Source organism: Morus notabilis, unplaced genomic scaffold (assembly GCF_000414095.1).
Source record: "Morus notabilis unplaced genomic scaffold, ASM41409v2 Scaffold724, whole genome shotgun sequence".
NCBI classification, from domain to species: domain Eukaryota; kingdom Viridiplantae; phylum Streptophyta; class Magnoliopsida; order Rosales; family Moraceae; genus Morus; species Morus notabilis.
Window position 1 is genome coordinate 294,540 of NW_010361272.1, and position 24,872 is coordinate 319,411.

A 24,872-nucleotide genomic window follows, 5' to 3' on the forward strand; every position below is an offset into this window, starting at 1 on the left:
TCCTTTTCGACGACGGGGGTCTGGGAGGTGGCGTAGGAGGGGGAGCAGCCGATGACGGTGCGCTGACGGCCGTCGACGTCGATGATGTACGTACGGCAGACCTTGTCGTCGTCGTCGTCGTCGTCGTAGGAAGAGTGGCCTCTGTAAACGTAGGCGTGGTCTCCCATGTTGACAAGAACTTAACTTGATTTTTTTTTGGGTTCTTCTTCTTCTTGCAGATTAACGTGTTTGAAGTTGATGCTTTATATATAGAAATTTTTTGTGTTCATTGGTGGGTGATAATTCTGGTAAACGATGCCATTTTTAGAGCAGTCACTTCTATCTTACGTTGAAAGAGAATCAGGTGCTTTTCTTTTTTTTTTTTGGTTTTCTTTTCTCAGGCATATTTTTGTTTATGGGATTCTCTTGGGTTAATCTTCCATTGCAAATAGTACTCATGTTTTTCGTCCAGTCAATTTTCATGCATGAATTACGACCTCCATTTCTGTACCTTCCTTTACGTTGGAATATGAAATTATCAGTATTATTGTCTTCTCTGCTGAGTGGTAGCCCTTCGTTTTTTTGTTTTTTGTTTTTTTTAAGATTCTTAATATGTTGTTGCTTTTGGACCATAGCACACAATGTTAGGGAAAAAGAGAGAGAGAGAGAGAAAGAAAGAATTTAGAGAAACGACCAATACTGTATGTGGCAAATGACGTGGCATTCTCACTGTAGTAAGGGCAACAGTGCTGAGGAATAAATGGTGTGGTCGTGGAGTTTTATCTCTCAGGAAAAAAAAAAGTTGTGGAGTTTTATCATGACAATAGTCAATAGCCCCATTTTTGCCACATTCTTTTTGACCTTTTTCTTCTTCGTAGTGATGCTTAGAAAAATACTCTTTTGATACTTGGATTTGTTGCGTACAATAATTACTGATGTGGTGGTCTGTGGACGCTTTTATTTTCATATTATGGCCATTTGCCAAACCAACTTAAGATTCTTGTGTAAATTTTTAATAAAAATTACATCCAAGTATCAATCACCAAATAAAATCAGTTAGAATTAATGGTACGTTTGAAATTCATTTTAAAATAATTTTATTTTTTGTATACAAATAGAAATAAAAATATTTTCAATCTCAGACATAAATTATTTTTGAAAATACGTTTAATAATTTTATTAAGAGATTGTTTTCAGTATAAAAAAATCAATTAATGTCTCTATTTCTCTCTCTGTGCTTGAGAGAGGAGAAAACGAAAACAAAAAATGAAAAACGACTAAAAGTTATTTTTCATTTCTCTTTCATTTTACACTAAACCAAAAAATCATTTTCATTTCAGTTTTTTGTCTTTAATTGTGTCAAATGTTGTTCTCTTTCGTTTTCATTTTTTCTTTCTCAAAAAACGTGAAAAACAAAAACAAAACCAACTCTAAACATGATTCAGAAATCACGTTTGGTTGATGGATTCAGAATCATGATTAAAAATTATTTTCGATTTACGTGTGTTTTTTGTGAGAGAAAACATGTAACGAGCTACGTACCATGATTCGAACTATGATACGAATCCTTGAACCAAACACATTGTGTTCACCATTTTTCAGGAGCACTGGATTCCCTGGTCATGTGACTGATAATATGTCATGTCCTATCGTCTAGTACTGGCCATGCATTAATTCGTTTGTATTTGCCTCGAGCTTGAAATTCTTTTCCAATGAGCGAGAGAGAGCCATCAAATTCATCTATTCTATTTCTACCATTACTTTCTCTTCAAAGCCCATATTCTGCCTTTTTAAGAAAGCAATCTGAAGAATCCCATTCTTCCCTTTAATCATGTAATCGATATCAATCTGCTCTGGCTCCCATTTTCGTACTTGCAATCTGTTGCTGTAGACTATAAACGTCAAGAAAATAAAGCAAATTAAACTCTTATACACTGCCTAAAGAGATAAATAACGAACACTTTCTGGTGCTTCAAGATTGAGATGCATATTTGGGGATGACTCGCGATTGGAATATCTTTCTTATCGTGGGGAGGAAAAAAAAAAAGAAAAAAGAAACTAACGAATATGCTCCAAATATCTGGCCTAGTGCCCAAATGAGATCATAATGCATTCTTTTCTGATGTCGACACTGACGAAATGTTTCCTTAGATGCTCACATTCACATACATACATACATGCATAACTTAAAACCAACGCATTCGATCCTGGTAATAGACTAATAGAGACAAGCTCCTAAAAACCAACCATCAAGTGGGGTGGCCTAGCAGTAATGGACTACCGTGGTGGGTCTCTGATCCAAGATTCGAATGTTGAGTGATCCTCGTTAATGATTTTAGATGTGAAAGTTTGTGCGTGCTAGCGTAGTACTTGATTTAGAATGCTGAGATTACAACCCCATGAATCCCTAGTGTTCCCGAACTTTTCTTTTTTTTAAAAAAAAAAAAAAGCTCCCGATAATTATAGTTTCCATTCAGAGATCATTAAAAAAAAAAAGTTCCATGTTCTGTCACATTCTGTTCTCTTCAATGCAAGTATAACAAGAAACAGCAGCCAACAAGATGGGTTCAATCCTCATTATTAATGACTACAGAACATATGCATCCATCATTCAGATGATAACACATTTCCTGCTTCCTCTTTCGTCAAGATATCTGTGTAATGTATATATGTACTTTTTAATATAAAAAACCTACATCCACCAAGAAAGAGGGAAAAAATTATACTTTACAATACTAATGAATAGGACATTTTTGCTTCCTGAAACAAGCTATCAATTAAGGCTCAAATGTTGGGACTTCATTGGAAGGACCATACAATGCCTTATATACTGTTCTATCAATAACATTCCTATAAGGATCCTCTTCTCTCTTCTTAAGTAGGTATGCTAGACAGTGTTCTACTTCAGACTTTATCTGCAAGTACAATTCATTTGCATTATCTCTGTCTTTTAGGATATTTTCCTTTCCCTTTGTTTCAATGGGCTTCCCGAACATGTAGTAGTATCGGCCGGGCAACTTGGGCAATAGGCCCGGGATAAAGAGGTTTTCACTAGCAACTTCCCCTTTTGATTCATCCCTAGAACCAAGAAAAATTCCCTCTCATAAGAAGAAATACAATGTCATCAGAAATTATATTAAGCGATCGTATTATCAGAAATAATAGGATTACCTCACTCTTACAGCGCTGCGATTAGCGTTTCTAATATAATCATTTATTACAGGGATCTTCAGCAAGTCATTGTAGTCAAGAACCAACTGCCACGTCCATATCAATGACCAAAAGTAAGCAGGATCAACAAGAAAGATTCAAAACGAGTACTTTGTCAAACTCAAATTCAGAAAGCAATTCTCTGAAATTATCGGCAGTAGTAGAAAAGGCAGAGAATATTAGTTTGTTACGTCAGAACAGGATTATTTTATGAAAGAATCTTCTGAGCTTACATCTAGTATATCATCTTCTCCTACAGCTCCAAATGGCACAATCGTGGCGCCAAATCGAGCTGCCATTCTCACAAATTCTGGTTGATCCGGCCAAAACAATTTGTATGCTTCACCCTGTCAATGATAGAGACACCATCTAATAACAATGAGGAACCGGAGAAATTAAAAATAACTAGGGGAAAATGATGATAAGCAACAAGTTTTTGGCCTTAGGAAAAGAAATACTTAAAATGAAACATAAGGACAAACCTTGTAATGTAGAGCCTCGCGAGCACCACCAGGATATAGAAGGACATGTGATTTTGAAGAAAGCAATTTGAATAGATTGCTTGCTGTGACAGGTAATGCGCCAAATATTCTGAACCAGTCAGCCATAGAAAATTCAGGTGATGAACTCTCCGAATTGGCCACGAACAATTGAGGATGTGCCACGCCACGAAGCACTATATTTTTCTCTCGTAAATATTCCTCAACTAGTGAATATAGTTCAAATCCCATTATGTTGTGATACCCAACTAATAATACAGGACCTTGACTAGGAACCCCAGAGAGACCTTTCACTATCTTTCCATTTTCCAAAGTAGAGAATGAAACTGCACCACTCGCAATGCGAAGTAATCTGCCATTCGGGTTTAGTTATCAGTTATAGTAAAATGTATAGCAAAACTTTTTTGATTGTGTCAAATTCTAACACGCTATGTATCTTAAGAAAAGAAGCAAGATTAAGATTTTCTGTTGAATTACCCAATCATTTCTTCAAATGCAATTTCAAATTCTTTCCTACTAGGAGGAAGAAAATCCGAGACATAATCATGCCTCCTCGAGCGACGGTATTTGCTCGTACCTTTTATAATTGTCATTAAACTAATGCCATCTTCCTGGAAGATAGTAGCAAAAGTTGCAGTCAGTCACGTTTGTTTCCCACAAGAAACACAGGCAAAGGGAACAAGTTCCTCTACAGTTGTACGAATTTAATGGTCAAAGATTTTCAATAAAGATCAACAGTAGGATCAAAAATTATAAAGGACGTGCTTTTAACATGATATGGATATCCACAACTAATCGGTACAGAGCACATAATTGATTTAAGTATGTTTTATATATGACGAAAAAACAATGTAAAACTCAAGAATGTTTATCCCCTGTACATGTGGAAAATAGTATCCGCATTCCAAACCCTCAACAAGATTCGCAACTTTGATGGCTAATGTGAGCACAACATTTCATCACACAAGTTTCAATTCATTATAAGTAGTGTGTCCGAAATGTTCTTTTCCAATTTTCACTATGAATTTGGTCTTAGCAACAGTTGAAAGAAGATTATCCTTGACTTGAAGAACCAAAGACATATATTACATACAGAGTCACAAAGTGTGTTGATTGACAGATAAAATGGTCTATTTGCAGCAAAAAATAAAAATAAAAATCCAAAATACATGCATTAACCTACCAATAAAAAGGTATGCCCGCTGTCCTTGAAGTGACGAACTGTGCAATTTTGTAGAGACTTGTTTAATCTTTCGGCTTCATTTTTGCTAGGGACCATGTTATCTTTACCACTGAAAAACGTATTTACAACAGATATTAACTCATCCTTCAGCTAGACTGTAATAATTAGGATTTGAGGTAGAACCATGAGTTAAAAGAGCTATTCCATAAACTCTCACCCTTTAAATAATTATCTAAAGATGCCAAACAAAAAAAAGGCCTAGTAACATCTAGTGTGTGAAAACCTGGCAAGCACAAGTACTTCGGCTTTAACAGCATGGAGGCGGGAATTTGCATAAGCAGCAGCCGATTTAAGCAGCTTCAACTTCCAAAGAAGAGCATCCCTCGGTATAATATCAGCCAGAGACTGTACAACAAATTGAAAAGAAAAAGATATAAATTTAAACCAGGGAAAAAAAACATTTAAAAAAGCAAAACACAAGATGAGACAGTCAACCTGAGAATCATAATAAATTGCTGTACTGGTTTTCTACATGAATAAATTGGATAGGACCAAGATAATTAATCTAAATTTTGGTTAAAATAACTGGCTTTGACCTATTTTTTCATTTGGGAATAAAGAACCATTCTTTAGTGCCTAAGTTCAGGGTTTACCAAATATTTCTGACTGTGGAATTTTTGTTTTTCGTGTGAAAGTGAAATATGCATTTTGAAGCTAGATGACAACCTTAATGCATGGATGCTATTGCTAACTAGTGACAGCATGAGATCCGATAAAAGTAGTAAAATACGTATTTGAAATACAAGATAATCCAATGTAATAAAAGCAGATACCATTCACACACACACACAAAGGGTTGGAAGCAGTTCTTACAGAGAGGCATGGTAACATATCAGTGAGGTTCTGAGACATTTTCTCAAGCCTTTGTATTGGAGGAAGCTTACTTTCAACATTTACCATTGCCATCTTTGTTGGATCACCTGATGCCATGAAAGTGAAATAGAAATTTAAGATTTACGTCTCAAAATGACATTGTCATAAAGATCTAGAGAAAGATCATTCATATACAACTTATATCATTATTTGCATTCATATCAGAGTTGAGCAGATCATACGCACCCATGATATAGCTGAGAAGATAGGGAACTGCGGTATGTAGTACATCAGGCATAGCCTCCAAAATGGGGAAGAAGGGCTGCAGTTGAGAGCGGCCGAATGAAGTAGCTAAAAGGAAACACCAAAAGTGTCAGAATTCTTTAAAGTTATTAACCAAAGCTCATTAACTAAAAACATATCTTCAAAAAACTAACCTGGATTTACTAGTATCAGTACTAGGTCGATGGTAGGATTTCGAGCAGCAACGGCAAGAGATAAGCATCCTCCAAAGGAATCTCCCACCAAATAAATTGGTTTGTTTGGAGAGGAAGCATGTTCAAGCCTAACAGTTTCTTCAACGAATTTTACCAGCCCTTCATACAATAAAAGCCACTCAATTAAAAGATTATCATGAAGCATATATCAAACGGACAAGAATGAAAATAATACAAGCCACCTCTCCCTAAAATGTTGTGTACATGGGCGGGAAGAAACTCACATGTGCATCCATCCTATTGATCAGTAATGGCTAAGATATACCTCCTCTACCAATTTAATGACGTGACGTAAACAAGTCAAATTCAATGTTGTTACAATTGTAGTTCGTAGCATACTAAGCTACGAATATAAATTTGTTACAAGTACATTATGCAGGCACATACAGATATATAAGATTACAACCTTCAAATGGTGTTCGATCATTAACCGGAATGTGCAGGCACCGAACTTCAAAAAACCTGCGTTTTGTAGACATATACATTAGAAATTATTTTATAATTTGACCCAAAAACCGCACGCTAAAAATGATTTTCCAGCTAAGTCAATTTTCTATTAACAGGGTAGTGACTCCAAACAGTTTGGTCAACAAAAAAAATAAAAATAAAAAATTTCCATGATGACAATTGAACACTATGCACACTTGGAAATGCATGACAAAAGAAAAGAGAGAATGTTTCGAGCTGTCTTATAAGTCCATGATCTTGAGAAAAAGAAAAAAAAAAATACATAGAGTTGGTCCCACTAACTTAATCATAGAAAAGGAGATGAATGGTCCTGAGGAATTCAATCTCCAATACTTCCTAGTAATGTTCAGTTAGACCAACTTTTAGCCTTACCATTTGATATTATATCATTAACAGAAACTGTTTATCTGAACAATCACAATAGAACCAATTACTTTTCTAAAGACAAAAATTAATATAACTTACTTCCCAAGGGCTTTGTGGTGCAAAATTAGGCCCATCCCAGTACCATCTATGCCTGCACACATCAATGCCAAAATGAAAACCTTTTAATAAAGCCTGCATTTTCAAACTACCCCCAAACAAACAAAATGCATACCTGTTTTTTTTTTTTTTTTTTTGTTTCAACACAAACAAGATTCTAAGAAAAACAAAAGAATCAAACTGAGAATTTATTTATCATCCATCAAATTACCAGGCAAAAACAGAAGAACAGGGGAATCCTTTAAAGGACGCCCACAAGAAATGGGGCTAAACCACCTAGGGGGCCCACCATCAGGCTTAATCATCTCCTGTACGTCGTAAAAGTAATCTTTGACAGTCTCAGTCCCATACCCATCATCCCAAAAAGGCTCCAACTTTTCTGGAACATCATTACCGTTTACAGGATGACTCCTTTTCTCCTCAACTTGTTCTTCTTGAGGCTTCTTTAACCTTCCATTCCCATGGTCAATCAAAGTCTCTATTTTCCCAACCACAGAAGCTCCATTAAGCACAGAAGCCACATCTGACGACAACACAGCAGAATTATCTCCCCCACCGCCTAAATTGTGAACTCGCCAACGACAGTACTGAGGCCTGTTCTGTGAGTTTAATCCCAGAAAAGGTGGTATCTTGAAAGTTGTGACTGAAGCCATGGCTTCTACTTCTAGAAGCAATGGCAAAAATCTTCAACCCCTTTTATTCTCAAACCAAGAAAAAAAAAAAAGCTAATATTATTTTCTTTGCTTAAAGGTTGCACCTTTTGTGTTTAGGCTTAGCCATAAAATAAAAATAAAAATAAAAATAAAATGCACGGAGATATACAAGACCGAAACCAAGCAAACCAAGATAGACAAAATTAGGATTTTTTTTTTTTTGGGTAACGGAAAAAAATGAAGAGTAGTGTGAGCACAATGTTATTATTGCTGCTGAACTTAACAACAAAAAGGTGGAATAAAAGGAAGCTAAAAAGTAGTATGAAATAACAACCAGAAAGTGAATATATGACCCCTAAAAAGACAAAAAAAAAAAAAGGGAGAGTGAGTAAATATGGAGGACAACAAAAAACAGGAAATGCTAAGGTGGAGAAAATTTGTGAAAAGTGAAAAGAGCCATTTTTGGCATTTACCTGATGTGGGCCAGAGTTGTGTTCTGCGGCTGATTGGCCACCATGGCTTAGTGAGTGCTATTCTTGGCTGTGCAATGGCCACACAAACATGTGAAAGGACTCTTTGTAATTCTAGTTTTAAAGGATAAAAATTATAGTAAAAGTTTGAGTTGAAAGTTTTGGAGGCGCCCCATATGGAGCTGAGATTGTAACTAAGTTTGTGTAATTGTCAGAGTGTCTCTGTCAGTACCGACAGAAATTGAAGGAAGAAACCGAATAAATATCAAACAGCGTAAGTTTGTTATTCTTGCACTCACAGGAAAATGCGGAAAACAAGTTAAAAGTGGGTTTTAACTTAATTTGATATGTAATTTAATATAATTTTTTATTAAAATTTTTAACTGTAATTAAAATTAAAATTAAAAACTTAAATTAAAAATATAAATGAGACTTTGTGTATAACCTTCGGTTGAGATGCATCTCACAATTGAGTTGATTATTTATTGTGTAAATATACCAGTCACATTTGATAACCGTTCTATTTCCTAAAAAAAACAAAACAAAAAAAATCCGTTCTAGTCTACCCAAAAAAAAAAGAAAAAAAGCTGTATGTTGAATAATGTTTTTCTCAGCAACACCTTCAAGAGTTCTCGTCCGTTCACTTCGCTGATTCGAGTTTGTAATTTGAGTTGAGATGTAATTTTATATGAGAGTTTTTTACTGTAGTAAAAAAGTTAAATGTGATTATTTGTGAGAGCTTTTTACTGTAGTAAAACTCGAATTCTAAACTCGAATTGGTGAAGTAAACCGGACCCTAGAATCTCACTTGAGCAAAAAATAAAATAAAATAAAATAAGAGTTTTGGGAATCTAACTCATTTAGTTAAAGAATTTATTTTCTGACTTGAATCATAATTTATAATTTATTATAATATTTTTTTTAAAAAATATATACATAAATTAAAAATAATTTTAATCTCATAATTTTAATTCATTAACTAAATGGAAGATAAACTTGAGCAGACAGTGAAACGGGAAGAGTGGTTTGGGTGGATCACGATTCACGTGGTGCCCCCACGCAATCAAATAAATTACGTGAGAGATTTTTTTTTCTCCTTTTCTGTTAGTGACAGTTTTTTTTAATTCTTTTTTTTTTTTTTCCTGAGTGTCAGAGTTGGTATCATGTGCTCAAATCCCCATCTACATTTATGCCCCAGTTGATTAGCGCTGCTCTCTTTTAATTGGAGATTAATTAATTAATCAATTAAAAAATTAAAGAAAAAAACAAAACGGAGGTAGACAACTGTCAGGATACCACCGGCCAAAAATACGAGACTACGTGGCACTATAAAGCCCAAACAATCGGAGCCAGAAAAGCCCAACTTTTTGTTTTTTGAGTAACCATTTTTCTTGATTTAATTGAATTGAAAATTTAAGTTAAAAAATAAATTTATGTGAGATAAAATATTATAATAAAAAAAATTAATTTTAAAGTTTTTATAAGTAAAAATAATATAGTAAAAACTTGAATCGCAAAAGGAAAAAGACCTTTACATTTATAGAATTTATAAATAATCTTTTTTCTAACTTTAAATTTTAAAGGTGGAAGAACATTAGTAGAAAAATGTAAATAGAGATATATAAAGTATGATAATAAAAGAAGCTTTGTACATTGAACAATATTAAAGAGATGTGTAGTAACCTACATCATGCACTAATAAAAATGATTTGTAATTCATACAATATTGCATAATAGTTTTACCCACTTTTAGTTCAAATTTCGACTCTTACCGTATATTAATTGTGGCGTTAACACTTACTAGTTTAAACTCTGCTTGTACGCGTGCGAGAGTGTGTAGAAAAATTTAATAACATTTTGTACAAACACATTCTCCTTTTAAGTGTAATATAGATTTCTCAAGAAAGAAAAAAAAAATTAGAAAAGTGAGGAGGCAAAAATGACGGATCCAAAAGTTGTACCTAAAAAAAAGGACTAAAAACTAGAGCAAATCACAAAAAAAGCAAGGAAAAAAGGGCGAAATGTTTAATCATTTGAGGAGATCCGATGAAAAACAAGTTGTTTTTTTATATATGTTAAAATTCATTGGGTACACCTACAAAAATGTAGTTGAGAGGATAATTTCATTAAAAAAATTTAGATAAGGACACATACGAGAAGAAATTATTTCAATTGTGGAATTAGAGAAAATATTTGAGTCACATTTGAAAAAAAAAAATGTATAGTAGCGAAATATAAGAAACAATAAAAGAAGAGAGGGATAAAAAAAAAGAAAAAAAAAGAAAAAGAAAGTAGACAAGAGACTTATGGACGAAAAATTTTGTTCATAAGAGGAGAATCCGTTCAATATATACAAGTATAGATAGAAATAGATATATGAGAGTGAATTATTTCAACATAGATACTAGAAAAAAAAATATTTATGAGGGTAACAATTTGAGAAAAATATAAGAAAAATATTATGTAGTAGGAGAAGAAAAGATAAGAAGGAAGAAAAAAAAATTAAAAGAGAAGGAAAAAAACACAAAGTAAAAAAAAAATATATACTTTTTAGAAGCGTTTCGCACACATTCTCATTTACATAAGGTAAATAAAAGAAAAAGATTATAGTACCCCTAATTTTTTTTTTTTTTTTGTACATTTGTGGGTTGGCATCAGTCGTGATAGTACTTTAGAAGAGGACGATAGAAGAATTCGTTCCTTAATTTGAATTATAGTTCGTAATTCGCTATAGTATTTTCTCTCATAAAAAATACACGTAAATAAAAAATAATTCTAATCACATGATTCTAATTCATGAACCAAATGACCCATTGAGTCAAAAAACATGATTAGTTTCCATCACCAGAAAGGAGGAAAAAAAACAAAAAAAAAGACCATAATTTTAACAGAAGTTGACCAGGCGGCGGGCAACGAGGACAAAAAGACGTTTTAAACTACACGCATTCATGTACCAATCTTTGGACAATAACATGCCACTTATTTTGTACATTTTTCAGTGAAATAAAAACATGGTATACGCTTGATTTTGAACCATACACGCACCCCTGTTCAGCCCAGCCAGGTTGGATGGGTTCCCTTGCAAAGGTGGAACCCACCCGACTCAACCCGCAGGTTGAATAGAATTTTTCAAACTGATCCCCAGTGCCACTGTTCTTTTCATTTTAGTATTGAAAAAAAAAAATTAAAGTACTTAACAAACAAAACTTTATTTTCAACAAAGACAACGCAAAACAAACTTTACCAGGCTGCTAGCACAACAAAATTTCACATTACAAAGGTCGAGGCTTTGCCTTGCAAATAAGTGAGATAATGATATTAGGAATTCTTTGAATTAGCAACATATAAACTACGTTAATAAGATCAACAGACAAGTCCATTAGAACTAGGCCAGAGTTACGATATCAAGTATCATCAGACAAGAGTTTCACGTAGAAAACAAAATTTTCACCACGGAGAAGCAGAATGTACATGAAAATGGAGAAAATAATACATACATACATACATGCGTACATATATGTATATGTATATATACTTATAACTAGTTTCATAGAAATGGGATCGTCTTATTTCCGGAAATTAAATTAAAAAAATCACCTCCACGACAGAGTTCTTCCCTATGGCTATTGTATTGTTATCCACAATACAAATGTACAACACTTTCATCATCATATTTCTAATATGGCTCTAGGGGAAATTCCCAACACTCTATCCGTCAATTCTCATCCACAGTCAAAAACCCTTCTATAACCATTTTCCAGTGTCCGACAAATGCTCGACTACAATCAAAATTTATAGTACCAGCTTTCCAAATTCGGAAAACACTACACAGGAGCTTCTCAGCAGACATTTGAGGACGCACAGTATTGTGACTAATTGCTTTTCCAAATACCAGAATCCGATGTTTTCTGATCACCAGACATCCTCAGAAGAATCAATATTTCCCAGAACTTTACATAGCACAATATCGCCTGCAAGTATCAGTCACAAACCTTGAGGATAATGATAGATGGCGTTCGTATTCGATCAATCGCTCGGTCGGATCAAGACACTCATGAGATGAAGAAAAGTTACAGAAAAACAAGTAAAAAGGCATCTATCGTATACGGGCAAGTGATAATGTGTTTTTTCTTCTCTGAAATAACTTTTCTAACCTATGAACCGAGATTTATATATACATATATATATATTATATAAACACACACGTATGAATTATATATAATAATATGCATAAAAAAGAGAGTACTACCCTTCTCTCCCATGTCCCAAAATGTTTTCTTTCTTAATACACACCAAAAAGGAGCACTCACCTTCTCTCCAATGTCATAAAGTCACCTTCCTTGTACCACCCTATAATTTAGAATCAGATCATCAGATTTCTTCCATATGTAAGCACGGACTGTAGCTAAGCTCATGTCTGGGGACAGGACCTGGAAAAAGAAAAAATCCGTAAGTAAGCACATACTGTAGCTGTTCAAAAAGATTTAAAAGGCACATCTTATGGCCATTAAAAAATTTACAGCTCCCCTGCATGTGAATGGCTCCCATTTTACCCAGTATTTCACCGCAAAAGAAAGACTTGTGTGCAGTGTATTATGTGGGCTAAACATATAGGATTCTGTCTAATTTGCTTAAACAAGCTAATTAAGCAGAAATACAAAAATTGGAGGATCTGCCTGAGAAAGTACAATTGCTTTGAAAACCAGAAAATTGAAGTTTCAAGTTCCCAGGGTGTAAGAATTCGTTTTTAAATCAGTCCCTCAAGGTCGATTATATAATGTGACCTGCTCCCAGTTGAGAAATTAAACATAAACATAAATGAGGTAAAAACAGAATGGGACAACAAGAAGTTCATATCTTTATTAGACACACAATCGTTGGCCGAAAGATTTGACCAATCTTAAAGAGGACACTTGCTTGGTGCCACTAATAGCCAATTTACCATTTCATTCTCAACAAGAAAATTGCAGGACGCATCTATGACAAGGGAGGGCATTAATGATTGTTTTCTAAACATTTTGAATTTTTATTTTTTAACATGACTTTCATAGATGGAGGCAGCAAATAAAAACACCGTCGTCATTATCCTGCTTATTGCTGTTATTATGATTTATTTATATTTCTAACTTGTATCTCACAGTTGAGAACTGCAGATGAGACCATTGATTTCCAACTTCCACGGACTACGTCCCTTAACATCCATATGCACTTGCCTGATAGTTGCACACTATCTCTATAGGATGACTTGCCTGGTTGTTGCACAAAATCTCTATGGAAGGCTTATGCTTATGCCAGGGCCTATTTACGCGTAAAGATTCACCAAGCGCTGAAGCTTGCAACTGCCCTCCGGCAAGACCAGGAGCAAATGTTCCATCAGGATTCAAACTATCCAATGGTTTGTCAAGGACCATCTTTTCAACGACATAATTAATTACCTGCATAATCAAAACACCATTGCTCAGTCACTCACGAAGTATAAACCGTGGAAAAGATGTCGATGCAGTAGCATTGAAGGCGATGAAATTTTTCAAGTTTCAAGTTTCAACAATACATGTCAACTTTATCAAAATGGGCCTTTGAGCTTTTAGGCATACAAGCAGAAAAAGGATCAATCTGATGCTGGTTTGACTTTGATTAGCCTTTTACGTCCCAACAAAAATATTAAACAGCTCCAGTAGTTATTATGTACATTAAACTCCAAACCGTAGTGCAACATATTACTGCAACAATTATAACCAAATAAATAATCCCCAATAGATATATATTTTTTTAAAGCAGGCACAGATTGACTAAGAATTTTCTACTTAATCCATAAAGATGAAAAATCTCTCTTTCTGCAAAAGATGATCTTCCACTGACACCATGCAAAAAAACAGCTTCCTTTTCAAAAGTGCAGAGAATTGAAAACTTACTTTATGAATTCTCAATATACGTGGTGCACTCAATTTTCCTTGTGTGAGGATCTGAACAGTTGAACCTTCGCATGGCTGAAGATAAAAGCTGCACCTGTGAAAATCAAAATAAAAATTCTAGATTAACAAACTGTTTTGCACATCATAACAAAATAACATCTACCTAAAATAGAAAAGTTTGATTACTTAATCCTAGCTTACCGAGAGAGCTTGGAAATAATAAATACAAAAAAAAAAAAAAAAAAAGCCAAAATTATAGATTTTTAATAACTCCCAAACATATACTAGATAACTTGAGATAAGAACGATTGTGTAATGCAGAAATGCAGGCTAAGTGAGTATCAAAAACCTATAGTAAAATTGGCTTCCACATTTTGAGAGAGAGAGAGAGAAGAATTAGTGACTGTTGCTGTCAAACCAATTAAGATAAACGCACTTGAAGTCAGAGAAATTACTTTGTGTTTTCTCTAGGAGGTAAGCGATTATTTAACACACAATCCAGACACCACCACGGCAATTCCTTGTCATCTTCAGTTCCATCTAAACCAGTAATCTTCTTTCTCCATGGACCTCCCTGAGAGCCCTCAGAAATAATTGAAGGAGGTGATAGCGTTGAAAACTCAAAGGGAGGATATACCATTGAGTCATTTTCTGCATTACCATCTACATCAACTTTTGAATGGGTATGACCTCTTGTGCTAATGTCCTTCCCCGATAATTCCCCATTGGCAGAAGCTTGAGAACCAAATCTTTGCTTTCTTTTTGCTAACCAATGAGCCAAGAGTCCTTTAAGAGTTTCTCGTGCAAGGTTAACCTGCAAAATAAGAACATAATGCAGCAGATGAAAAGGAACAAACAGCAGGGTAGGCGGCGAGAAAAGACAAAAAAGGTCAAAAGCGGTTGTAATTATGGTTACATTTACCTTATCATCTTCAGGCTTCCCGACAATGTTAAGGTCTGCTGAATACATCTCAGCAGAGAAGCATTGTGGGGTATCCAAATGGACAGACAAACTTCCAAGTCTGGTATCCACGGTGAACCACGCAGGAATGCTTACCTGAATTAGCACATAAATCTGGACATAAGTCATCAGTATATTGAATGAACCAATATGTTAAGGACTAGGATATACCATCTCAAACAGTTCCTCTTTTTTCTCATCGAATGAAACCTGTATTTTGATAAAAAAAAAAAAAATGAATTCCATAGATACTTATACACATATATCAAGAACACGAAAACAAAAAAGACAATTAAACCGTGAAAAAAAATGGCAACCTCTCCATAATGTTCAATCACAATGCCTCTGGTAATCTCCCAAAGCTTCACTGATCCAGTAGTATCCTATCAGAATCATGTAATTTATGAAATCATATTTAGTAAGAGTAATAACATGGGCATAGACCTAGATTTAACATGTAAACATTAAAATACAAGTATAGGATTACAATTACCTTTGTCAAGACGTGCCTTCTGTTATTCAATATTTCATGTTGCACTATTGCGGGTGTTCCAGGAATTGCAAGAGTTGGTTCTTTATAAATAGGAACCTGCACAAATTTGCCAAAATAATCTACTTCAATTCTGTGTATCATATCTCGGGAAAGATTTGATTGGAAAATTTGTAGATTTTCTTAGCAATTTCCAGATATATGAGATTTTTCAGTAAAAAGAATGCAAAACAAGGAATATTTTTGTAATTGTTCCTTTAAAAAAAAAAGGAATACTTACGGGGCTAGATCCTTCTACTGACACCTTTGCTCTGGAAAAAGACAAGTTTCCAGCTAAGAAGGAACCACCTCTTTGAAAATTTTTCTGAGGATTATGTGCTTCAGCAGGCCACTTAGTAACTGAAGAATCTGTAGTTGCAACCCATACGCTATCATCATGCAAAGCCAACTTAAGGATGGGGTGTTCCCCTGTGCAAAGCAAAAGACTCTCTCTTGTTGCCAAGTCTGTCAAGTACAACTGAGGGTATAAACAGAATGGGCATCAAAAGGATGAGCATAAACGCTGAAAAGCAAAAGATAATTGAGAAAGTAGCTAGGTTTCATGGAGGAGTACTCACAGATTGATCTCTGCCACCACTATATACGTGACTGAATGTTGGAGAACTAGCAAGTGCCCAAACTGAATCTGTGTGCACGCCATAAGAATGCACACATCGCTGCTGACCAAGATCCCATAGCCTACAAACGGATATCAAATTTGATTAAACTACAACAATAACAAATTCGAAGTCTTATTTGGTTACATTCACGTAAAAATGTAGACACATGCAGGCTTAAAATAAGTCCACTACAATAAAACAGAAAGTTGTTAAGATACCTACCTGATCATTGAATCAGAGGATCCTGATAAGCAATATCTGAAAATTTTAAATTTGCAAAAAAAAAAAAAAAATCAGAAATAAATTCATTTTAAATTGTCAAATAACCAGGCAATACGTCAACTCCTACTGTAAAGTTAATCATAACTTAAAACATGTCCTCAGGGTACCGTTGTAATACAAAGTAAAATTAGAAGAAATCGATTTAATATTAATTCAATACCAAGAGTCACGAATTTTCCAAGAAAGTTATCTTGGGTTTGAAACTTAATTTACCGTTTTAAACTAATGCTATCTGACATCATGTAAAAAGGAATTATAATGTTAAAAAAAAAAAAAAAAAAAAAAAAAAAAAAAAAAATTAATTTTGTTCTTTGTCAGTTTGTTGCTTACAGAAACAAACTAAGACAAAACAACAAACCTGCCAGTAGAATCTAGAAGCAAAACCCTGATGTTATCTGTATGCCCTCTAAGTTTCATTGTCTTTGAACCACTTCTTGGGTCCCACACTCGCACAACCTAGACCAAAGCCAACTACTAGATAAAAATTAAATGCATTTATGATAATGTTCATAATTAGATTATGAAATGGCGATACAAGGGGCCAATGTGGTGAAAATACAGCTCCTCTTATAAATCTATGGTTAGGTAATGATTATAAACACAAAAGCAAGCATTGAAATCAAAACATACCTTCTCCGTACCACCAGAGACAAGAAGTGTTCCACTATCATTCATTGCCAATGCATAAACCGACTCCTTATGGCCTTTGGCTGCTATTGGAACATATCCATGTGATTGGGTAGCATGTACAGAAATATTGTTGCTTGAATTGATACTACGTAAACTTGTAATTGGCAGTGGATGCCCAGAACCATTTATACCATTCGAGCAATCATCTTCCATTGCGTCACCTGACTTTGAAACTGGAGAAAGTGCAGCTTCAAGATCCCATACGAATACTTCCCCTCCTAGTCCCCCAGAGGCAACGGCATTGCTCTAAAATGCACGACACTATACAAGGATCAGAAATGGCATTGACAACTCACACAATTACGCCTCGAAGCACTATCTAGTTATCAAACTAAATGTGAAACTTATATAACAGGGCTGTACAGACAGGAACCTTCATGAAAAGTTTGACAAAGACATTACATTTTTTGCTGCTGCAGCAAGACAAGTAACGTAGTCAGAGTGCTGACGGAGAGTCCTGGTACACGTTCCATCAGACATGCAATTCCAGGTCTGGTATGTTGAAACAACAGTCACCATAAAGTTAATAAACAAAAGCTAAAATGAAAAATTAGTCAACAATCTAATCTGAACTTGGTGTGAAAGCAGCAAAAATGATCTATAAAAAAGAACCTTGAGGGTGGTATCTGACGAACAGGAAACAAGTGTATTATCACCTGCAAGAACAGCATCATTAACCTGCACAAGCAGAGCCTTTTGTGAGTATGCATATATATAATATCCATCAAGCAAAGAGAAAAAAGGAAAAAAAGAGAAAATTGCCTAGGCCCCTACCAAAAGTGACACCATTTTCTACACTCGATGGAATTGTGGCTACTCTTATACGTTCCCATATTTTAAAATCAATAGACATGGGAAATACTGTAATCTAACTAGGGTAGAGAAGAAAAGGAAGCGGTACCCAATCAACATGAGATTCAAAGGTAGTAGAGCAGGTGGCAGCCTCTTCTCCCAAAGCCCATCTTTTTAGTGTGCCATCACGGCTACCGGTAAAAAGGTAATCACACCCATCAGACACTGTTGACTTTAGTAGAGCCAAACAATTTATGCCTGCACAATGCTGCAAATAGAGAAACATCCCAAAGGCAGTAACATGAGGATCTCAAAAAGATCGAGGTCATCAGCCCTTAATGACTGAGATGAAAGTAAGTCACTAAGGGCTCGTTTAGTTCGCTGATTTGAGTTTTTAATTTGAGTTGAGATGTGACTTTATGTGACTTTTTTACTGTAACAAAAAAGTTAGATGTGACTGTTTTTGAGAGCTTTTCACTGTAACAAAACTCGAATCAGTGAAATGAACGAGGCTTAAGTTATCATTTTTCTGGAGAAAAAGATTACAACGTAACAATTATGACAGTTGTTAATTTGTTGGCTTCTTAAGCAATCAAATGTATCAAAATTTCAAAGACTATAAGAACACAAGAGAAAAAAGATAAAAAACTTAAAGCATACATAAATCTTAGAGCCACCAAACACAAACAAACAAACAAACAAACAAAATCAACGCAGAAAACAACCATATTCAGAAGTCCACGGGATCTAGAAGGAAAAAAACAACCCAATAAACTCAGTCCCCAGCAAATTGAGATGGGCAAGGATATTTCCTCGTAAAGACGATTCGTAGGAGCAAACCAAACACAGCAAAAATGACGACGATCCCCTTTACAATAACTCAAAAAACAGAAACTAAACATGAGACAATAAGACAGAGTACCAACAAAAGTTCACCTTTGTATCATCAGCATCATTCAAAACATATGTCAATCTCTTCTCTTTACGAGGGCGGGTGGAATTTGCTGTGTTCCCCGCGCTACCCACACGGTGCATTGCAGAAGCCACTGGAAACATAGAAATAAACACGTACTGAATCCAATTCTGCCAGGAAAAACCCATCGGCCTATTCGAACTCAATCTTATAGTCTATATAAAAAACACACAACAGAAAAAAAAAGTACACGCACAAACTACGAAATCAAAATCATAACCAGGTTAACTATCTAAAGCTCCTCAAACCCTCGTTGAAATCAACCATCCGATAGAGAACCTCACTGATCTTCAAGTAAATTTACCAATCGGATCATCAAAATTAGGGTTTCAATCTTCTATGAACCAGATACGTAAAGCTAAAATTTTTTCCCAAAAAAAGGAAAATAATCAAACAAATACACAATTGCATAATCCAGAGAAACGAAATCGAAACAAAACAGATAGAACTGGAGTGGGATTAACGAAACTAGAATCAACCCTAACCTCGTCAATCAGTGATGAAAAACCAAGCTCTTCTCTTGGTGTTTTTTTTTTCCTTTTTTCTTTTTTTAATCAGTTTTCCTTCTTCTGCTGCCGAAGTTGCTATTTTAGAGAGAGAAAGTCCCTAGAGAGAGAGAGAGAGAGAGGGAGAGAGAGAGAGATGAGAGTGAAAATTGGGGATGTGTGGGTTTCGACATGTGCTATGAGTCCCCTTTGACTCGGTTTTTCTGTGTCTTCAGTGGGGGCAATGCGGTCTTTTCGTCAAACAGATAAACTAGGAGGGGGAGAGATTTTGGTGTACTCACCGGTTAAAGTGGAGAGTGCTTGCACGCGCCACGTCCATGGCCGGCTGAGGATTTTACGTACGAAAGGGCGTTCAAATCAACTTAATTACAAAGTGGCCCCGAGCGCGTAGGCTTCTCTCTGCGTGATCCGCGAATGGAGTTGAAAGTTGAAACCTTGATGGTAAAATGGCCTTTGTTTCGCTATTGTCTCCCCAATAGTTTTCATATTTATGCACAGCCCTCTTTTTATGTTTTCTTTTACACGTCGCCCAAATATATTTGTAAGATTCGCACGTTATTTTGATTTTATCATGATCTGATGGCCGAATCTGTGCATAAATGTTCTTTTATGCGCATATATATATACAAGTTTATTTTAGAAAAAAAAATGAAAAACTAAAATGGTATTTTTTTAGGATAAAAATAGAGTAAAAGGATATATTACATAGGAAAACAAAGTCAAATTTTTTTATTTTCGGAAAAAGGGGAAAATATTGGTCTCAAATTTTTCTCCAAGTAACATGGTGATTATGCTGAATAATAATGCACGATAGGGAGTACTATAAATCTTTTGTTAGTATGTAACTAAGTTGTTACGTAAGAAATATTTAGCAGAATTTGATCCAGGCTTAAATCAATGACTGTACTTTAATTCTTTCGTTAGTATTTTTTTTTAAGGATCTTTAATAATCAGTAGCTGTCGCTTAATATTTTTATGAAACTACTACGTCTAATCAATCCAACTCGCTTTATCATATTATCAATTGCTATAAATTTTAAAACAAGTTGCGGCGGGAGATATGGCAATATTACCGCTTTTCTTTTTTCATAAACAACAAATAGTATTACTACTTTTATTTGAGGAAATTATATAATATATGTACACACGTATATACTACTACTTTATACGATTAAAATAAGATAATTGATACCCCCAAAGACAAGATAATTCAAGATATTGTATTTGCCCCAAAAAAAAATAAGGGTCTCGTTTATTTAACCGATTCGAGTTTTTAATTCTAATATTGCTACAGTTAAAAGTTTTCATAAATAGTCACATTTAATTTTTTTTGTTACAGTTAAAAATTCTCACAATTTATTTAACCGATTCGAGTTTTTAATTCTAATATTGCTACAGTTAAAAGTTCTCATAAATAGTCACATTTAATTTTTTTTGTTACAGTTAAAAATTCTCACATAAAATCACATATCAATTTAAATTAAAAATTTAAATTAACGAACTGATAATTCGAGATATTGTATTTGGAACAAATGTATCAGTGATATAATTTGAGATTAATAATTCGACATCGTAATTTTGCTATATTTACTTTTGGAGGGAACCATTAATTTTTTTAAAGAAATATTTGGGGCCACATGACAAAGTTTGCACGTGGGTGTGGGTCGTATTGTAAATGTAGGTGATGGTCAAACGAGCGTTAGACGGATGGGTTCATTCGTCAGCAAATTCGATAATCAAATCTAACAAAAAAAAAATCGATAATCATATTAGCACAGGGAAGAAAAAAAAACACATAATGACATAGTTCCATATTAAGTCTTTAACTTCAGCCTTTGATCAATGCTCACATTTATCAGGAAAAATAAGCATTTATATATCGTTACTTCTATTAATAGTTTTAAATTTATTTATATTATTTTTAAATTGTGATTTTTTTTTAATTTAAAGAGGTTTGGTGGTCTTTGATAACATACCTAATTCTATAAGTTATGTTAGTTTGTATTAATACCGAGCTCTTTTGCTTTTTTTATAGTACATTTTTTACCCTCTTAAGAGGTGGATGTAGGCATATTACTGAACTTTTATTTTCTTATTTTATTTTTAATATGTGTATCATAACTCTGTGGCACCAATGAGTAACACCCAATGACTCTTAGAGGATTAAAAAATAAAATAAAATAAAAAGTCCCAACGCCCCATGTCTACTACCTCCCTGCACTAATTTGCACACCGCTGCTTCAACCTCCTCTCTATCAGTTGTGTTGACTTTGACTCACGTTCCATTTAAGCTCGTACCTCGCATGATCATGGAGCCGAGCTCTTGGTCCGCCGTCCATTGCGGTTGTCATGAAGCCAAGCCACCTCACCCAAGCGACCTTATGAAGGTACCTTGCTCGAGCTTTCAATCACCCGATCAACGGATTCACAATCATTGCTGTAAATTAACACAATTATCGACGATTATAGGAAGAGATAAATGGTGCGTTTAGAACTCGTTCTAAAATACTTTTGTTTTTTGTATGAAAATAGAAATGAAAACGTTTTCAATCTCAGACATAAATTATTTTTAAAAATGCGTTTGGTCGTTTTATCAAGAGATTATTTTCAATCTAAAAAAACACATTAATGTCTCTCTCTCTGCTCGAGAGAGAAGAAAATGATTCATTTTTTTCTCATTTTACACTAAAACAAAAAATCATTTTCATTTCTGTTTTTTGTTTTTAATTGTGCCAAACGCCGTTTTGGAATCATTTTCATTTTTTTTCTTGAAAAACATGAAAAATAAAAATAAGAACAATTCCAAACACGGTAAAATATTCCTAAATCGCTCTTCTAATCAAAGATGACACACATTCACTCAACTCTAACAAAAGAAACAAATTCTCTCATTTATATCGATGGCAAACTCCGAAATTAACATTCAATCATCTTCAATGGTCTACGATTTTCTTTCATTTAAGAGGCTAAAGTACATGTTCACACTAACAATACCGAAACTATATATGTTGATTAATTCTCTCTAAGTTTGTTGACTTGGCATCGGAATGCCATCGCCTGGTACACGTGTTCTTAACACGTTTTTTTTTATTTAAAGTGTTCGTTTGTCCTGATTTAAAGTTCAAACTTTTCTATTTCTGTTCAAGACTCCTACTTATATGTGTCCTAAATGTTGATCACTGAGATAAATTTTGTTATCTACTGAGCAGATCACGTCTCTTCTTCTTTCACACTACATCAAACATTCCTATAAGAGAAGCAAAAAAATTTTTGTAAAGGAAGAAAAAATAATTTGGTATTTCAACATTAAAAATTAAGGACAATTATTCTTAATGTAATACCCGACTTTTTGTGAAACTAGCTTATTTAAGAAAAATGATAAAAATAATTTTACTTTATGATTTTGGAATATTATTGGCTGAGAGGAAGACGTGCTTAAGATAGTTACTTAAGATATGATAATTGCATGGTCAAGCATGAGGTGGCTTGAAGGCATAGAACCACTTATTTACTAGCATGTATCTTTTGTATGGTAAAGAATAAAAGCATGTGGAAGCTTATATCTTAAGCATTTGACATCGAACGACAAGATATGTATGATGTTGAACCAAGTATATGTACGCAAGATTACTTCTAAGCATGTAATAGAAAAAAAAATTGTTAGAGAGAGAAAGAGACAGAGGAGGAAGAGAATCTCTATATCATATAGTTGGTAAGTAGATTTTCTACTGCATCACTTGAACAGTAGTATATTTTCAATTTATATACGATTTTTATTGACATATTTTCATAAGATTTGGAAAATATTTATGAGTATGATGTGAATTTTGCGTCTATTATGAACTAATTGAAATACGATAAAGGGCCAAATCCTGGAGGAGTAAGAGATTCTATGACAGGGGCCATATAAAAGAGGTTCTAATAACACAAGATTAATATTATACAAGAGGGCCCTAAATATTAAAGAAAAGTATTCAAAAGTGGAAATTATTTGTGGTTTACTTACTGATCTTGCGCTCATATAGTTCTCGTGATGCAGGTAAGTGTTAAAATAGAAGTTCCAGTTGACTGAGCAAGAATGGTTCAAGATCCCATGACAAGTTAGGAGATCTTAAGAAATGAAATTTGTAATATTAAGAATTTTGTTCGATGATTTTATTTGTGATAGATATTATTTCTTTATTAAGCAGTAATATTTTATTTCAGTTAACGTTTCTCTCGAGCATGCATTGTTTTTAGCTGCTTGCTCGGGAGGGGCGTTACACCTAAAATCCGAATAATATTAGCTGAGATGATTGAAGGAGGAAATTAAAGAAGAGGACGGTATAACACGCTTTTCAATGTGTTTAAAAGGGGTACTCTTTGGCAATCTGGGCATGTTCAACTTATCTTATACATGAGAAATGCTAACATCACTTTTTTTTTATAATTCTTTTTATCACTTTCCACATTTACTATTTGATATATGGAATCCACTTTATTTAAATAGAAATGCTATAGTATAGTTCACGTGTCAAACAGTAAATGTGAAAAATGACAAAGAGAGTGATATAAAAAGTGACGTTAGCATTTCTCTCTAATATATAAAGTAGTATAAAAGTTGGCCTCTACGTTATAATTATCAGAGAGAGTTGGAATATAATAGACTGATAGATTAGAGATGCTATTCGTATTTAGTGTCTTTTTAACATTAGCATGACATGCAAGAGCATGCAAAGCTCAATATATGTGAGCGGCTGGGGAAAAACTTTTGTGAAAATGAAAGATAACTAACCATCCTGCAATACTTCTTTTAGTCCCCCTTGTGATTGACCTACAAAACAATATCCACCGCACGTATAAAATAATTATTCACAATATTCACTATCTGGCCATGGAATATATATGTACGTGGGGTAATCCTTTTTATTTATTTATTTATTTATTTTCCTTCCAAGGAGGGAAAAAAATAAGGAAATTAAAAAGTGTTTGAATAGTATGGGTATAAAGCGTGACAAAATAGCGTAAATAAGGGGTGTGGACTGAATATTGGTGCATATCTGATGTGAGCGGCATTTGGTGAGAAAAAAGTCCAGTGTGTTCTAGAAATATCATGGATTCAAATTCAATACTTGATCACAACCACACATCATGTCAAACGATAATTTTAATTTTTTTGTTTTGTTTTTTATAGTCTGAATTTATTCTAATAACAAAAAGTGAAAGGAAAAAAAAAAAGAAAAAAAGCTCTAGGATCTCCAACCCGATATTGTGACGAAAACCTGTGAGTTTTTTTTTTAAGTATTTTTATT

The 24,872-nt window shown here is 34.2% G+C and overlaps 2 protein-coding genes across 3 annotated transcripts; both read right to left on the minus strand.

The window, feature by feature from the left end:
* Positions 1-2,488: 2,488 nt before the first annotated feature.
* Positions 2,489-8,035, minus strand: LOC21393539 (acyltransferase-like protein At1g54570, chloroplastic). Its single transcript, XM_010099059.2, has 13 exons — positions 7,405-8,035; positions 7,176-7,227; positions 6,649-6,704; positions 6,183-6,341; positions 5,992-6,096; positions 5,746-5,852; positions 5,156-5,277; positions 4,873-4,981; positions 4,167-4,300; positions 3,672-4,041; positions 3,423-3,536; positions 3,151-3,236; positions 2,489-3,057 (listed from the first exon to the last, which is right to left on the minus strand). The coding sequence occupies exons 1-13, from the start codon at positions 7,844-7,846 to the stop codon at positions 2,757-2,759; spliced, it is 2,157 nt and encodes a 718-aa protein (XP_010097361.1). The 5' UTR covers positions 7,847-8,035; the 3' UTR covers positions 2,489-2,756.
* Positions 8,036-11,748: 3,713 nt separating this feature from the next.
* LOC21393541 (WD repeat-containing protein 48) lies at positions 11,749-19,764 on the minus strand. 2 transcript variants are annotated; one of them, XM_024166202.1, is made up of 20 exons: positions 19,561-19,764; positions 19,039-19,148; positions 18,212-18,370; positions 17,923-17,988; positions 17,713-17,802; positions 17,442-17,556; positions 17,251-17,330; positions 16,979-17,076; positions 16,561-16,596; positions 16,297-16,417; positions 15,960-16,196; positions 15,683-15,778; positions 15,507-15,572; positions 15,361-15,399; positions 15,151-15,285; positions 14,684-15,042; positions 14,229-14,322; positions 13,566-13,751; positions 12,627-12,746; positions 11,749-12,287 (listed from the first exon to the last, which is right to left on the minus strand). In XM_024166202.1, exons 2-19 carry the CDS (start codon positions 19,135-19,137, stop codon positions 12,648-12,650), a joined length of 2,175 nt encoding a protein of 724 aa, XP_024021970.1. In that variant the 5' UTR covers positions 19,138-19,148; positions 19,561-19,764; the 3' UTR covers positions 11,749-12,287; positions 12,627-12,647. The 2 variants fall into 2 exon arrangements, with proteins under 2 accessions (XP_024021970.1, XP_024021969.1); XM_024166201.1 differs by having other exon boundaries at positions 17,251-17,556.
* Between the last annotated feature and the right edge of the window lie 5,108 nt (positions 19,765-24,872).